General features: G+C 51.7%; 4 protein-coding genes and 1 non-coding gene across 5 annotated transcripts; 2 read left to right on the forward strand and 3 right to left on the reverse strand.

Annotated features, from left to right (window-relative positions):
- Positions 1 to 407: 407 nt before the first annotated feature.
- SPBR_00871 (uncharacterized protein) lies at positions 408 to 1,364 on the forward strand (the record flags this gene model as incomplete). Its single annotated transcript, XM_040759190.1, has 1 exon — positions 408 to 1,364. The coding sequence occupies one exon, from the start codon at positions 408 to 410 to the stop codon at positions 1,362 to 1,364; it is 957 nt and encodes a 318-aa protein (XP_040618692.1).
- A 957-nt stretch (positions 1,365 to 2,321) lies between these two features.
- On the reverse strand, positions 2,322 to 2,413 carry SPBR_09527. Its single transcript has one exon. It is a non-coding gene; the product is annotated as a tRNA-Asn (tRNA).
- Positions 2,414 to 7,896: 5,483 nt separating this feature from the next.
- On the reverse strand, positions 7,897 to 8,415 carry SPBR_09060 (uncharacterized protein; the record flags this gene model as incomplete). The annotated part of the gene is made up of 2 exons (XM_040767186.1): positions 7,897 to 8,120; positions 8,331 to 8,415. 2 exons carry the CDS (start codon positions 8,413 to 8,415, stop codon positions 7,897 to 7,899), a joined length of 309 nt encoding a protein of 102 aa, XP_040618693.1.
- A 728-nt stretch (positions 8,416 to 9,143) lies between these two features.
- Positions 9,144 to 11,588, reverse strand: SPBR_00233 (uncharacterized protein; the record flags this gene model as incomplete). Its single annotated transcript, XM_040758552.1, has 3 exons — positions 9,144 to 9,325; positions 9,375 to 10,719; positions 10,821 to 11,588. 3 exons carry the CDS (start codon positions 11,586 to 11,588, stop codon positions 9,144 to 9,146), a joined length of 2,295 nt encoding a protein of 764 aa, XP_040618694.1.
- A 929-nt stretch (positions 11,589 to 12,517) lies between these two features.
- SPBR_00396 (uncharacterized protein) lies at positions 12,518 to 14,395 on the forward strand (the record flags this gene model as incomplete). Its single annotated transcript, XM_040758715.1, has 1 exon — positions 12,518 to 14,395. One exon carries the CDS (start codon positions 12,518 to 12,520, stop codon positions 14,393 to 14,395), a length of 1,878 nt encoding a protein of 625 aa, XP_040618695.1.
- Positions 14,396 to 16,672: the final 2,277 nt, after the last annotated feature.

Raw genomic sequence — 16,672 nt, forward strand, 5'->3', positions numbered from 1 at the left:
GGTTTATTTTTTTTTTTTTTTTTTTGCTAGCTTCCCAAAATTGGGCGCTGGAACGATTTTTTTCCGCTGTGAGAAAACTTAGGGCTAGCACTTTTAAGTTTTCACGTGACTTTCATCGACATGACAATTGGGCCCATAGTTGGCTATCGGTTAGTCAGCCTGACGATAAGCGCTTCTCTCATCCCAACTTAACTTTGTACGATGAGTATCGTCCAGTGTTTACTTTACATTCGTCCCAACTGTACTTCCTCTCATACGAATATTATGCGGACGAAAATGGCTTTCTTATGAAATTTGGCCTTGCCTGGCCCAAACAAGGAACAACAAATGCACAGAACGTCAAACAAGACGGGTCCTGACATTCCAGGGAAATCTGCGGAAGTATCCATCATCGGATATACCTGATCATGGGTGCGAAAAAGAAGACGTCTCGGGTGAAGACCCTATCTGCCGGCCGGCCACCGACGGCCCACCAGCCCAAGTCCATCTCCCGTAAGACGACCAAGAAGCTCATCAACAGCCACCATCAGCTTGAGAAACGCCGTCTCCAAGCTGTGGCGCGAAATGACAAGGCTGCAGAAATTGCAATTGCAGCTGAGATTGAGTCCCTTGGCGGCCTGGCTCGCTACCAGCAGGCCAGTCTGCAGGGCCAGCACCGCGAACGTGGTGGCGACAGCTCACGGGTCCTGATGCAATGGCTCGGCTTCGACCAGGGCGAAAAGGCGACAGGGGCTGAGATGAAGTCCGTGCCTTCGGCAGAACCGAGCTTCCTATCATCGGCTCCCCTCCGTATGCTGGAGGTCGGTGCCTTGAGCATTAACAATGCATGCTCGGCGAGTGGCTGCTTCCGGATGGAGCGCATCGACCTCAACAGCCAGGGCCCAGGTATTCTGCAGCAGGACTTCTTGCAACGCCCACGACCGACATCTGACAAGGAGCGCTTCGATATCATCAGCCTGTCGCTGGTCCTCAACTATGTACCTCAGCACAGCGATCGCGGCAAGATGCTGCTTCGTTGTCTTGATTTCTTGCACGAGCCTAACATGGTGTCAATGGGTGGCGATTCCAAGAGCGGGTCGGCGCCAGCAACTGACGAAAACATCCGAAAATACTTTCCCAGTGTCTTCATGGTGCTTCCGGAGCCTTGCGTTACCAACTCGCGGTATCTCACCGAGGAAAAGCTGACGGACATGATGACAGTTCTGGGCTTCGATCTGCTCAAGTCCAAGACGTCGCAGAGGCTCGTGTACTATCTCTGGACGCGCCAACGGACAGCACCGACAATCATCCCCCGCTTCACTAAGAAGGAGCTACGCTCCGGGTCAACGAGAAACAACTTTTCCATCGTTCTGGAAGGCACATGAACGGCACTCATCTGGTATTATCTTTGCGCAGAGCCAATGCTCTAGTTTCAAAATTAAATAAGGCGGATCCAGCTTGGCCTCGCTTGAAATTATCCCAGCCTCGCGAAGGAGGAATCACGATTATACAACAAGCCTCTTCTCCACGCGGAGAAATAACTTTCCAACTAAAGTTACTCACTACAACCCGCTACCACGCACAGCAGATTATCCGCATCATACCTGTTTCCTCTTATTTAATTCTGGGTCAGCGGCGCAGCCCTTCATCGTCGAGCAAACGGCGAAAGTTCATATTCAAAGGAAGGCATCTGAAGATGAGCGTTTCTCCTCTCCACAGAGAGGGTGATGGGAGACAAAGAAGTGCCGAGCAGAATCCCGACAAAACAAGTTGAGACGATGATCCTCTCAACAATTCTCAGCTAGTGCGCTCGCCAGCCGCTCCAGTCCTCTGGTTTGGTCATGTTGTCCTGCCGTTCCATCGTCTTACTGCATGTCTGAGATATCCCCGTGTCGTGGTTCGACAAGGTCGACGATTTCCCCTCTTTCTAGCCGCGCCATGATCAGCCACGTCCTGTCTTAAAATGCGGAGATCCCTGGTTGAAGGCGCTGGATTTTGTCAGATGATCTCTATGTGCCATTGGTAATCTACATGATACGGAAATCTAAAATAGAGATGACAATGGAAGCAAAGTGGGTGTAGGTGATGGGTGTCCACAAAGGAAATGAGCTTCACGTTAGTCACAATGTTTAACGAGAACATGAAATAAATAAAAAATCTCCCAAAATAACGCTATTCAACTACGGCACGTTATCAAAAATTGGACACGTTTACCAATTAACATTCAGGTTGGTAGCTGCGAAAATGATGAAATGCGAGAGAGAGACAGAGAGAGAGAGAGACAGAGAGAGAGAGAGAAAGGAAAAAGTGAAGCATGGAAAAATGCAAGAAAAAGTAATCAACTCCCTTGGGTGGGCTCGAACCACCAACCTTTAGATAGACTATCATTAGGTGGATAACAGTCTAACGCGCTAGCCAATTGCGCCACAAGGGATGCGACTTTTCATAACAAACAGGTGGTAGATTAGCTATATGAAGAAAATTTGCTACGAGAGCCAAGCATTGGTAACTGGTCCTGACATCGACAACGAAAGTAGGAGGAATCTTTGGTTCAACCTCGTCTCGCCACGACTAACAGTTTCCCAGCTATCTAGACAGATCCCAGCTATCTAGACAGATTGACGACTGGAGTGAATAAATATTTGCCTTTCTTTGTTTCTCTTTTGTAAAGGAGAATACACTGTTGTGGCCGCCGTAGTGGGCGGCCGTCCTAATCGGGAAATGTGGAGCTGTATCTTGTTGCTGATTGGCCCGCCCTTGCAGCCTCCTTGACGATCGCATATAAATACCGCCCTTCTTTTCAGACGTCTCTCTCTTGTACTCTTGACTTCTTTCCCTTTTTTCATTTTCTTATTCTCGCCGCCTTTCATGGCAGTGCTTTGGTTTTTTTCCTAGACCCTGTCTCTGCCACCACCTCCTCCTCCTTCTTCTTTCTGCAGTTGTCTCTCTGCGAGGATCCTCGCGCTGCCCCCCCTTCCCCCCTTCTCCCTATTCATCACACCTATCGCTCTGATGTCGTTCTAATGTGTTTTCCTTTCCTCTGCTCGTTATGGAACTTTCCCACCCTCGACCTCTCTAGTCGAATACGGGCTTCCTATCCTTTCTTCACGATAGCAAACCTATTCTTACAGCATTTTGCAACAAACTTTGCTGCGCTCAACACTTGGCCGCGTTCCTCTTCGTCCACAAGGCACACAGGGGATACTCCTTTGTAAGATTCTCGGCACAGCTTGTATGCCCTGTCTAAGCCGCTACCAAATTGGTCACAAGGACCGGTGGTATTGCTAGTGCAAAGACATCAAGAGGCCTCCACATCTTCGCCCGCTCTTTCCATGGCTCGACTACAGGATTTCCGTCGACGCACCAGACACCTCCTTGGTCATGGTCGGACCGATTACGAATACAACTGCGACAAAACCTGCGGAAAAGGTCCTGTATAGGATGGGGTACGTTTCTGATTCGATAACCATCTCTTGCCTGATTCGCGAGTGGTAAATCAGGCTACAACAGTGGGTTCTCCGAGTTTCTTTTTGATTCTTCACGTCAAAGAGGGGAAGTGGGAAAGAGGCGCATCCTAGGATGATGTGGCCTTGCCCGAGGTGTTGCTGTTGGCTCAAGACGAATCCTGTTTTGGTCATGGTGCATTAACGACGGATCTACATCCCTACGAGATATCGAGCAATCCATAGGCCCGTTCGGTTAATGGCCAGACACGAACTTAGGCAGGGGGCCTGCCGAGCCGTGATAACGACACAAGGGAGACTACGAGGATGTCGGTCGACACAGCAAGGAACGAGGCGAATCTAATGAGATGGCGTGGCCTCTGGCCTTACTGATGTCGTACCAGGCAATCTAGGCAGAGATATTCTTCCGGACAACAGGACGAATGGCATCATGGCGAGTTGGTAGGCTCACAGTGCATGAAAGCGACGACGGCGGGAGACCAACACAGCCCGTATCACATCAGCGAGGCTGCTATGGGTGCAATCTCCGGAGACGCCGCGGTCTATGTGTCGTGAAGCTAGAGATGTGATTCGCAGGCAAAGGTGGCCTCTTCGAGAGCCATCTTCCCTGTCTGTTTCGTATCCGTCTCGGCAGTTGCATGATTGGAGGACATACGAGAGACTGGAGCGGCCTTCCTGGCTGCATCACGAACAAAGGTTCGCGATCGAGGGCGCTCCGACGGCCGCTGGATGGGATGGCGCAAGTGGGGCACTCTGTGCAAGACCAAGTAGAGCCTCCTTGCTGGTTCTGCAGTGGAGGCCTCCTGCTCTGCGCGATATAGATATATTTGTCCAATGTTGCCTACGTTCTCTCGAGTGCGAAGACATTCCAGTTGCCCACTTTCAGTCTTCTGGCATTCATTCGTTCCTACTCAGACGTGCTTACCTACCGGCAATATGATGGACAGCCAAAAATTTTACAATCCTTCAGCAGCAGATCCAGAGCTCCTGAGTCAAAATCGTGAATCTTCGCAAGCTGGGCGCTCTTAAGACGACGCCATCTACATCGCTAGTAATGACGAAGATCGCGCCCAAAACGACGAGAATTGTGATTCAGACGATGACGAGACTTACGCCTCAGGCGATGACCAAATCGATGATCCGTTTCCGTCGGTTTACGAGCTCATTCGCTCGCCTGTTGAACATAAAGATGCTAGGTTTAACAACGCTCCCGACAATCTTAACAACGGCCAATCGAACACGGTTTCCCCATCGGTCAATGAGCTGCGTCTGCTTGATCTTGGCCGTGACAGAAATGCTGGTGCTGGTATGTGATTGAATCTCCCATCCGCCAATGCATTAGCAATAATAGGCTGATGTGTCTAAACAGACGTAGGTCTTGATGCCGCATTTCCTGATACCGACAACGGGGACTTGAGGGAGCTTTCCCTTAACGAGGGAATCGAGCCGGCAGATGATGTCGCATCGAGCCAGCAGCAAAAGACAGATGGCCTAGAACGCCCTCTGCTGCCACCGTCAGCCTCGCCGATTAGAAATAAGAGTGATGCCGGTGACGAGGTTGCGCTAGGTCCAGAGCAGGAAGCGCCTGTTCAGGAGCATTCTTTAGTGTCGTCATCTAGTCCGTCGTGGCTGTGGCAATCACCTGTGTTAGAGGCTCCACAAAGATCCGATTCTGAGGACACCATACGCAACAAAGTCACTCACGAGCTACCTCACGCTACGCCAACGAATGTCGAGATACAGGCTACGCCTAGTCCAGATCAGCTGGCTAGGCATCCCAGTCCACAGCTGCGCATCGAGGAGCGTCAAGACAGCCCGACGCGCCATGACTTAGCGAGAGAAGGTGACGACAATGGCAGTGCCGTTAAACCGTTTACGACGAAGCCGAAATCTCGTCTTCAGAAAAGGGCCGCGGCTCGTCTGCGATTCCGCCGGTCTATCGGCACATACAACAAAGATTCTCCTGGCAAAAACAACGCTGAAGCTGTACGGCAAACCGACTACCTAGGAGAGTCTCGGTATCGTGCGGGCCGTGATCGGAACGACACGGCAGATGTTGAAGGTGAAGACATGTATGATTCTGGGCCTTCTGTATGTGGCGAAAGAGAGCAGGATGATAAACACGACGTCGACTATCGCCCGCCACCTTAGAAACGCTAGAAAACGAATCCTTCCGTCCGAACCTCCATTTCTAGAGCAGCCAAGACGCAACGGAGTCGCTCGAATAGTCACCGCTCTCGAGAAAGGTAAGTCCAAACATTAACTTCAAACGGGCCGCACAGCAGTCGGCGCAACATCCCTAGCCCTCCGTCTTCGCAAGGTTCCGACCCGGGAAGAGAGCCTGCAGACATCCATGCCACCAGATTCGAGGAAAAGCGACTCAGCATACCGTCCTGAAGATTGTTACAGACCGCGATAGAGTGACGTACCAGTTCGAGTGGAGTGAGGACTTTAGCGAATCACTCTGTACGAATCACAGACCTGAAAACCATGCTTTCGAAAGCCAGCAATGCGTACCATCGCAGTCTATGAAACGGAAACCTGCGAAGGACCAAGTCAAGACGAATCTTCTCAACACCGAAGTTGAGGATCAGGATAAGTGGGATGTTCAAGAGATTCTGGCTTCACGTATCCACAACGGAGAGCTCCAGTACCAGGTTGATTGGGAGGATTAGGGAGATGATAACAATTGGTATTGCGCTCGGAATTTCAAGGGATGCCCTCAATTCCTCCAAGAGTACCACGACACCCATCCAAAAATGCCGGGACCGCCTGTCAGACTTGGAAAGTGGCTCCGAGCTTGCGAAGACGGCAGAGAGGCTCCTAATCGTCGCGATGACAACAAGCCGGGAAGGGTGGCTTTCTGTCGAGGTTCAGAATAGAATGCCACACTGTGATAGTTTCGTAGCGAATGTTAATATTCTGTAGTCATTTTATATAGGCTTTTATTTTTATTCGACTTAGGCAGACAATTTATGAAACATGTTAGCCTTAATTACAAACAATGGTGTGGGCCAAGGGCGACGACGCCTGGCGATGTAAGAGGGATGTAGAGGGATGTTAGACGATTGTGCAAGCAACGGGTGAGCGAAGAGGCGCTACACCTGAGGCCTCAAGTGGTGTCATAGGAACAAGCACAGGATCCAGGCTAGTTGGATATCGTAGAAACGAGTATTTAATCTGCTTAACGCCTCTGTGCGGAATAAAAGTTTGTACGGTAGAGATTTTTTTATCCTTTTCTTACTGTTCTGCACCCGCCACGCCGTTGCTTGGCCCCCTTCCAGCTTCGAGTCTCTCTTCCCGCGGCCAGTCATATAACAGAGACAGAAGTTACGTCAAGAAAGACGCCGCATTCAGCCGAAATGGCTCGTATAGGCTCCGTGTCTAATCCATTCAACGCACACAGCTGGTAGGCATCCGTCAAGGCGATGAAGGTTCCTTTATGATTCCGCCCCTTGATGAACGCCCTGTTAATCTGCTTATGTTTGGCAAGATATAATTGCAACCACTTTCGTCGTAATCCAAACGCCTTGACCAGCTGCGTCGCATTGACCTCCCGTTTGTCGGGTGAGTAAGTAATGGCGGTGTTTCTCCACCACAGTAAGCTGTACTCCGGTTGCAGTGCATGGCGTAGCAGCAGGTAGTTTCCCCGTAAGATGGACGGATCCATCGAGGCGCTGCTTAGCAGCGGGTGCGGGTCAAGCCCTAAAGCCTGGCATAGAAAGCAGCCGTCTTTCAAGGGCACCCAGGGTTGGCCATTCCACTCCACCAGCACGCCGCGGTCGTCGAGGAGGTATGAATACCGGAGGCGTATTATCGTCGGGGCTTTGGCAGCCATATAGATTTCGAGGACGCTTAGGTGGCCTTCAAACTCGTGCATCGCGCAACTGTTAAGCATGGTGGTCGGGTTAGGCGCGAATGGCGCTGCGACACCGCCGGCATTAGATGCTTTCAAAATGGATGGCGCGTCGGTGGCTGCAAGCACGTCGCATCCCGGTGGCTTACGCCGATCAAGCCGCCGCCTGTTTTCAAACCAAGTCTAGTACGATAGGAGTAAGTACAGATTAGGGAAAAAGCTCTCATATTATGACTACACGATAGACGGCGTACTTTTACCTGACCGCAGTTTATTGAGACCGTCTCCGTAATACGGAGACGCTCTGTTTTCCCGGGCCACCGATTCTGTAGGTATGCTGCCTCGAGTCGATCATTGTCTTGGGGCCGAAAAAAAACCGGTTAGCTAAATACGCTGTGTAATACAGACGGTTTAACGTAAAGTACATAACTGGGGGGAAAAGAAAGTACTCACGAAGTTCGCCTTCTGTAACGAACGGCGCCCCTGGGCACTATAGTATTACCCCTGTCCGGTGAGCTTGCGTCTGACGGCTCCATTGCTGTTTCTTGTTCCCGCGCTTTTGTTTCAATACGGTCTTCCTCGTCCTCCTCCTCTTCCTCATTCTCCTCTTTGCCCGACTCCTCGCTTTCTTCGTCGTCGTCGTCGTCGTCGTCGTCGTCGTCCTCCTCCTCCCCTCCTCCCCTCCTCCCCTCCCTCCTCCTCCTCCTCCTCCTCCTCCTCCTCCTCCTCCTCTTCCTCCTCTTCCTCCTCTTCCTCCTCTTTACCCGACTCGATTGCAGCTTCTGTGCCCATGGTTGTTGCGGCACAACGTTCCTCTTCCCCTATAAGTGCGTTGGTCTCAGAGAACGACTGGAAAAAAGCACCAGAGTATTCGCGGCTGGGTTGAACTGTGCTGCGTGGAGACACCATTTTCTCCTCGGGCGTTCTACACTCTGTCGAAATGCATTGAATTGGCTGCAAGTCGAGTCCCATTTCGGTGCAAAGTTGCAGCGCGTCTTCCACAGTCAAATAGGTCCCCGCTACTCCCTTACTTTGAATGATAGTACTCCGTAGTTTCGCCAACCGTCGCCTCAACAGCACTCTCGTGATGCCCATGGACGAAGCGAGCGCTCTCATGTTGACGATTCGCCGTGCTGGTATGTATGGTATGTACACATCGTTCCACCAAAACACGTCGTATTCGGGTCGCAGCATCATATTCATCAAGAGATAATTTTTGGTTCGCTTTGGGCGATTCGCTTGTGCATAGGACAATAAAGGCCTGAGGTCTAGACCCAGTTTGTCACAGAGGAAGCAGCCGTCTTCGAAAGGAATCCATGCCTGGCCGTCTCGTTTTGATACCACGCCATGCCCTTGGAGGAGATGAAAGCACTTTTTGCGAGTAACAAAATCCGCGTCCCCTGCAGTGCAGATGTCATTAAAATTGAACAATCCGTCTGCGTTGTGTACAGAGACTCGATGTTCCCTCATCATGATGAAATGCCGTGGTGTCGACAAAGCCGTAACAGGCGACGGGGGTGCGCTGCTGTCTGTCCCACTCGTGGAATCAGGGCTGCCGTCGTGCCACTCTGTGTTGCATGATGGAGACAGCACTCTGGATCTGGCAAGGACCGGGACCGGTGCACCCGCGTTGTTGCCGCTTTCTTCGTTGTCCCCCTTCTCCTTAGACCCCGCTCTGTCTGATGCTCTGGAAGCTTCACCTCCCACCGCTGCTACAGTGGAAATATCCTCCATCCTTGTAGGAACGCCGACACTAGAGAATGGTTGGAAATGAGTACCGTCATGGAAAGAAAAGGAATGGCTAAAGCCGCGACCGCGAATTCTCCCATCCATTTCGACATTGTTCACACCTTGTGACGCCTCTGGTTCGGGTTGAGGGTGCGTGATACGTAGTCCACAGTCGGCGCCATCCGCGTCAGGGAAACGAACGTCTTCACCTCCCAAGTCTCCAAGTCGCGAGAGTGAGTGGAAGCTGGGAGTTGTGTCCGATGCAGCTCCACGGGTTGTTTTCGTAGGGCGGTGATGCCTGTCGAGAAACGAGCCGGCCCCAAGGACGTGGGAGGGGTCCATCCAACAACCGTCGTACAAGTCTGCCTCAGACTCCAACTCGTCCTTCGCGGGCGTTTTCCCGAACGATACGTCTAGGACACCAGATGTGGCCTGTGTGGCTCCGGTCTGGACCCCGTGGTCGGGGTCGGCCTTGGAGGAACTAGACGAACGACGGCTTTGCTGTGGGCTGTGACGAGAGCCGTCCAAGGTCCATTGCTCGGGAATGCTACCACACGAGGCCGTGTCCGGGATAGCACTAACATATGAGGCAGCATTCTCGTCGATACCAGGAAGCCTGTAGTCGAAGTTGTTATAGAGCCAGTCGCCCCACTCCACTTGGTTGTCCTGTCCATCCGGCATCAACGCAAGGCTCGAATGGTCTTTACGACCGGAAAGCGGGGACGGCGCGCTAGATCTGATAAACGCTGAGCGTCTGCTTCCGGAAGCGTTGTTGTTCTCTTGTTTTTGGCGCTTGCGTCGAGCCGATGAAGACGAGTGTCTTGACCGGTGGGATTGGCTCATCTCGCGCCTCGCTCTGCGTCTACTCGTGTGGTCAGCCGCGACTTGCGGGCTCTTTGGGTCGAGACGTTCGGCGTCGACAGCGTTGTCAGCCGGCTGCTGGAACCGCCCCTGTATAGCTTCCCTGGAGACCTGTTCTGCGCGTGGGGGATCTTGGGTGTCTGCAATCTCTGTGGCTACTTCTTCCGGGTTGTATCCCATGTCCCTCCAATAGTCCGTGTGCATAATTTGAGTGCGTAGGTCGGGAACAAGACCGTGCGGCCCGAGAGATGCGCCGAGATGGGCATCAGATTGAAAGAATATGTGTCCTAAGCATGCTTGTGCCGAGGGTCGGTCGTCTGGGCGTTCCGAGAGAAGTCTATGAACCAAATCGAGATGGGCAGGGAGAGGTTGGCCCTGGGTGGCCAACGACCGTCTTTGCTGTAAAACAGCGTCGAGGCATGCCTGCGGTCCGTGGGCGTGCTCCAGGCTAAACGAAACCCCAAACAGAGCAAGGGCAACGACGCCAATCGAGAAAATGTCCACCTTGTTTGTACGCCGCCCACGCCCCTTGATGAGCTCTGGCGCGAGGTACAACGGCGAGCCGCAGTACGTGTCAAACAGCTGCGCCCCGGTTGCCAAGCCAAAATCGACCAGCTTCGTATGGATGGGATCGCGGCGTACCAGGATGATGTTGGCCGGCTTGATGTCCCTGTGTGTCACCCCTTCGCCGTGGAGATAGGCAACTGCCTGAAGAAGCTGATGCAGCACATCCCGGGCTTCAGCCATGCCGAGCGGCGGGTGCCCGTTCCTTGGATCGAGGAATTCTTGAAGATTAGGCCCCTCGACATACTCCATGATGAGTTGTGCAGGCTGGTCGGGCAGGTGGATGTAAGCCACATATCGTACAATGTGTTTCTGGACGGATCATCATTAACGGGGAATTGTTGGACATACAGTACGTCGGATCTTACATGTTTCAGACGTTCCAACATCGCCTGCTCTTGCCACCGCGCTTTCTGGGGCTTGTCGTACAGCTTCATTGCGTATACGTCTCCGGTGTATTTTTCAATGGCCTTGAACACTTGTGCAAAGGCACCCTGTCCAAGCCGGCGATCTTGAATGTAGACGGGAGGCCGTTTGGATGCATTGGTCGTTTCAATCTTCGTGCCCAGCCCTAGTAGGGCTAAGCTCGGAACATTATTTTGATCTATTTGATCGGCGAGATATTGGTTCCAACCCACCGGCTTATCAAAGTGCTCGATTTGGATTTCAAGATTGTCGCTAAACTTAATGTATGCCGTTTCGAGATTCAACAAAGTCTGGGCCCCCTTCAACAGCCTCGACTGTTTCTGTTCAGAAAATTTGACCTGGGTACCGTGCTTCGAGTGGTTTTTCAAGAGGATGGTGCCGGACTTAAAGTTCAGCTGCACAGCGAGATGCATCTCGCTGATTCTGCGGTCGTCGAGCAAGATGTCGCACTCGGCTGGGTTTCTGCCGATCATAAAGCCGATGTCTTTGTCTTTCGGCTGGTGGTCTGTGGTGATCCGCAGGACAAAAGGCGGAGTCATGACAGGCGCAGGCGTGCCGTGGTCCCCGTAGAACGACCCGGTGTGCTGGCTGGCGCCATCATCGCCATCATCTACTTGCACATCACTGCACTTAAACCGCTTCTCGTTGTGTTTGTTATTTAAGAGCCCTTCGTCTCCCTTTATAATGAAAATGGTCTTGCGGCCCGCCATAATGAAGCTCGGGTGCTGCTGTGTTGTCGAATTTAGGGGGTGTTTGAATGTTGTTGTTCGAGAAATAAGAACTGTGTTGGAGAAAGGAGAGGATGGGCCGTCGATGTAAATGTTAGAGAGCTGAAAAGAAGAGTTGAAGCGAAGAGAAGAAAACGTTACAAAGAAGAGGTAGACAGAAACACAAGTGTGCAAGGAGAGGAACAAAGGTTAAGTCGAGATGTGCGTTTACAAAAAGAGATCTCGAGTAAGAAAGAAAAGCGAGGTGGGAAAAGCATTTATTTTTTCTATTTAGTTGAGCAGCCTAGGCTTCGACTTTTTGTCTATCTGGTGGAAGAAGGGGCCGCCGTCAGAGAATGTACGTGTTGACACAATCGGTTGGCTAAGAAGACTTGTTTCGCACGAAGCACTGTCCAGTAAAACGAGTCCCTCACACACCACCACGGACATGTTGTGTTGACAGACGCCCATGATGCACGAGAGTTACGTATTAATAATACATTTATCTAGGCGACTAGGAGCGGGCCGGTGGCCCGTGGCCTGCTTATCCATTAAGATCCTTGACATTTCATGGTTGGCCAAGGAGGGGTACTCGTGCCACGCCCCATTTATTTGGAATTCGCATTGGCTCTCACCAACTCAGCAGATAAAAGATTAGGCGCCTGTCGTTCGTGGTGTGGCTATGTAGGTGGATTTCCCAGCCATCTAATAAAGGCCAGTGGCTGAAAATGGCCGCCCCGAGTAATCTCTTTTCTACCTACCGATAAAGCCACACCTACCTTTTTCCTGATCTTTCCCGCGGAAAATAAAGACGGCATTTGAACATCGCGACGACAAATTCTTTCAATCCCATCACGTCCTCATCTACTCCAGCCAACATAAACCGACATCTCCCCCCCCTCTTTCTAGCTTTTTCAACGACACAGATAACAATGAACGGCGCACCGGAGGCTGCCAAGAGCGTCATACAACATCCTCAAGAACGCATGTCGTCTCGAGAGCGGTATTATCTACGACTAAAAAGGGCAATCGACGCCGTCGACTCTAGATTGGTACGCCTTGCGTGTCTTGGTCGCCCGGGCCAGTGGATTCTACACCACGAAGATATTTATTCGGCGACGCTAGACACGCGGCCGCATTCTCGAAACCCCGACGAAGAGGTCCCCGTTCGTGGTCTTACCTATCCGGAAAAAGGCATAGTCTGGGCCGGAAAAGGGACGGCGCCCAACTTCAAAGACATCAGGTTTTGGGAGGGCAAGCGCAAAGATCTCGACGAAAAGATCGAGCAGGTCAAGGCCAAGCTTGTGCAGCCTCGCTTCACGCCAGAGGAGCTGCAGTCACTCGAGTCGCTGGAGGAGCAGGCTGGCCATTTCTTCCATACGGAGTTGGACGACAAAAGAAAGAGAATGGTAGGCGATAAAACCGCTGTTTTCAACATCTTGTTTGACCTTGCGGGACTCGGGCGCCCCGGTCAGTGGATCTTGCACAACGAAGAGCTCTATCATCCCGCCATCGACACCCGCCCTCAGACACGAGCAGCCGAGAAAAGCATCGTGATTCGCGACGCGACCTACAAAGGGGACACGCGGGTTCTAGGTGACGGGGTCCTCGTCGACTATGAGCTCACCTGGGCTGGAAACGGGCCGCAACCCGACTTCGCCGACTTCGATTATTGGGAAAACAAACGATCGGATCTGCGTGACAAGAGACGTCAAGTCAAAGAGGGACTTGTGCAACCCCGTTTTACGCCAGACGAGCTGCGAACATTGGAGTCGATGGAAGGTGACGAAGATCACGCTTTTACAATATACGCTAGAGAGCGAAGGGAGAATCCCTCTGTGGTCAAAACGGCCGAATCTTTCGCTGCGTTGCAGAAGCTAGCGGAGACGCAGCAAATGGTTATAAGTCTAATGGACGATCTTTGGGATTGTGGACTTGCCGGAAAGTGGGTGTTACATTACGAAGATCTCTATCTCCCTGTATACGACACCCGCTTCCGAGAACGGGACAAGGACGAGGATAGGGACACTCTACCGGGGCATATCGTTATAAACAACGTTATTGACGATTTTAACGATCTTCGTTTTGACAGCCGCTTCAGGTCGCCGCCCGACTTCGGCAACATTGCCTACTGGGAAGAAAAGAGGGCGGAACTGCGAAAAAAGAGAGACGACGTTGAAGCGGGCAAGTTGGTGACGCACCACTTTTCAGAGGGCGAGCTGATGAGAATCGAGCTGCTCGAGCGCGCCATCCTAGAGCAACGCGAGCGCGAGCGGGACCGTCTCTTCAGCAGCACGGATCAAAAGACAAAAGGGGTCGCAGCGTGGCTTAACGGGGACACGGAGGGAGCAATGCCAACACCGCCGCAGCCGCGAACGCCGACGCCGCCGCCACGCACCCATCTATTATCCGGTGTGCCGAACCATGCCGGACGACGGGGGCATGTAACGGAGAACGTGGGCGCCGAACACAGCCAACTACGCAACTCGGAAGCGTTGAAAAGAAAGCGGTCGACGAACAATGAAGACGAGTCGCTTCCTGGACACGCCATGCGCCCTGTCAAACGCAACAAAAAGCAGTCTCAGCCAGAGCTAACATCGACGATGCCAACCATGCCAACCATGCCAACCCGGCGCCCATCGCCACCACAAAAGGTGCGGGGCCATGTACGAACTGCAACATCGATCTCGCCGCTGGATCCATCAAATGCAAGGGGGGAGACGGATAGCCGCGTGTTGGCGGGGCGCGGCACCCAACGATCGACGGGCTTTACTCAAGGAGGAAGCGGTGTTGTAGGGCGGCGGGCGTAGCGCCCTACAGGGGCAGGGCCAGGCGCGGGCCGGCATTTAAGGACACGGGGTGGCTCACCGGCAAACCCACCCTTGAGGAGGAGCGCACGTATAGCAGCACTGCCGCCAAGAAAGTACAGATGAACGGGGCTCTACAAAATAAACAAGACGTTTTCCGTCCCGTGTCCGCAAACAAAGAAGCCGGAGCCGAAGAAGAAAAAGGACGGGCCGCCGGACAGGTCCTGCTTGAGACGCTCGGCGGGTGGAACGCTATGAGTCGTCCTTCAATATTTCTTTATGCACCGGTGGCAACATTCTGATCTAGGGACAGGCGGAGGCAAGCAATTGATATAGTAGAATCGAAATCTAGAGTTGTTTTGTAAGCTTATTCGAACGTGTTCTTATCTCGAGAAACGTACTCTCCAGGTTTGAAAAGCTTGGTATTCGAATGGTGCTACAGCTTCGCACCGATCCCCTATCTCGGTCTGGCTTTGACGTTGGAAGGGCGAATCTATTTTGGTAGTGTGGTATTACTATGTGCTGCTATCATGGGACCGAATACGAAGAGATATGCCCTTTCCAAAGACATATCCGGGGAATCACCGGCGACCTGTCATCGTGCCCGTGCTCACCTTGTGTCGAGCAGCATCCTGAATCAATTGCGAGGCCTCACCCCCCTCAACATGTTGAATCTGCCTACCACAGCCCACTACACAATGCCAAACACTTCGGTCGCGCCCCTTCACATCCTTCGTAGGTAACAGACATCGTCTTATCCGGCCCGATAGGCTTCGAGGGTAATGTAGTTAACACGGTCGCGCCGACGATGATTGGCCTGCAAATACTGCTCACCAGGATTGTTTGCTGTCGGGCGTCATTCCTGCGTGACCGTGATCGTTTGGTGGTAAGGAATTTCACATACCCTTAAGACGGACAAGCCGGCACAGGCTGGGGCAATGGCAGGTCGTCATGCGTCTACGTGAAAGAGAATTCGTGAGAACCTCGTAGATTCTCCCCAGCCCCTTGCTTTCTTCTCGACCCCTTCTCTCAAGTCATCCGCATACAAGGTGAAATTTTGACGAAATACGGTAACACGGCACGAACGCAACGGTACGACCGATCCGCCTTACCCGAACCTTTGTTTGGGATTGGTGCTCGACGCATTCGTTGATTACGGAAAGGCCATTTGTGAAAACGACTCACGGCGTCTTCACTAAGGCAATATTAGGATCTGGCGCATCTATCTACTACATGAGGGACTGCCAATTAGAAGAGGGCATGCTCCACAGCCTCCTTCTTTTCTGTTCGTTCCCTATTGCTTTCTATAATAAACCAGTTGATTTTATGTAAAAAGAGTGGCTGGTGTTCAAGACTCGGCTTTGAAACGCGACTCATAGATGGCATCCACAAAATGGCTAGGCTTCCCTCGACATCGACGAGGTTTATGGACTAATAAATCCCCCGAAGAGGGGAGATAAGGGTAAAAAAGGTTTCCCGAAAGCCAATCAATCCGAGCTGGGCGGCTGCCAATACCAGCTTTCAAGCCCCTCAAATCATCACCATTTCCTTTATGCAGTCATATTTCCTTGGGCAGGCATGCAGGGCGAAAGGGCTATTTGTCTCGACCGCATAATATCACTCACCTTATTAAATATGTTTGTAAATGTGAAGGGGTGGACAAAGAGGGGTCGCTATGACTGGTTTTGAATTCCTTTATACGTCTAAGAAGCTGCCTCAGGGAAAAGAACGTATTAGGCTATATATGTGGACTCTTATCCGCTTCTCCTCCATTTATTTCAAGGCTACTCGAAACCTTATTACATTATTCACTATCCCAGTGCCTCCCTTTTATCGACTATTATAATTACTAAACAAATCCATATTCTGCTTCAAGACCCTTCTTATGTTACGTTATTCGTTTTCCTAGTGGTTCCTTCTGTCGAATATCACGAAAACCAAACAAATCAATACCTCTACTTCGAAATGGCTCATCTCGAGATCACACCACTCGTTGACAACTGCGACTGGATTACTAAATACCGCAAGGATGGGTCGTCCTACAGAGCCAAGATATCGGATTGCGGCGAGAGGGATTGCAAATGGTCGGACAACTATGTTCCAAACCAGCAGTGAAAAAGTGTAAGAAACATGCCTGTGCCCGGATAACAATGCAAACTCTGACAACTGAATGTAGTGGGAGGGATATATGTATTTAAGTCGGTGGGACAAGGTGACGGTTGGAATAGAAGGATTATCTATACAGTAGTTAATACTACAATCTTCGGTGCTTGTAAAGTA

The sequence above is a fragment of the Sporothrix brasiliensis genome, assembly GCF_000820605.1.
Source record: "Sporothrix brasiliensis 5110 chromosome Unknown Cont19, whole genome shotgun sequence".
Lineage (NCBI taxonomy): Eukaryota > Fungi > Ascomycota > Sordariomycetes > Ophiostomatales > Ophiostomataceae > Sporothrix > Sporothrix brasiliensis.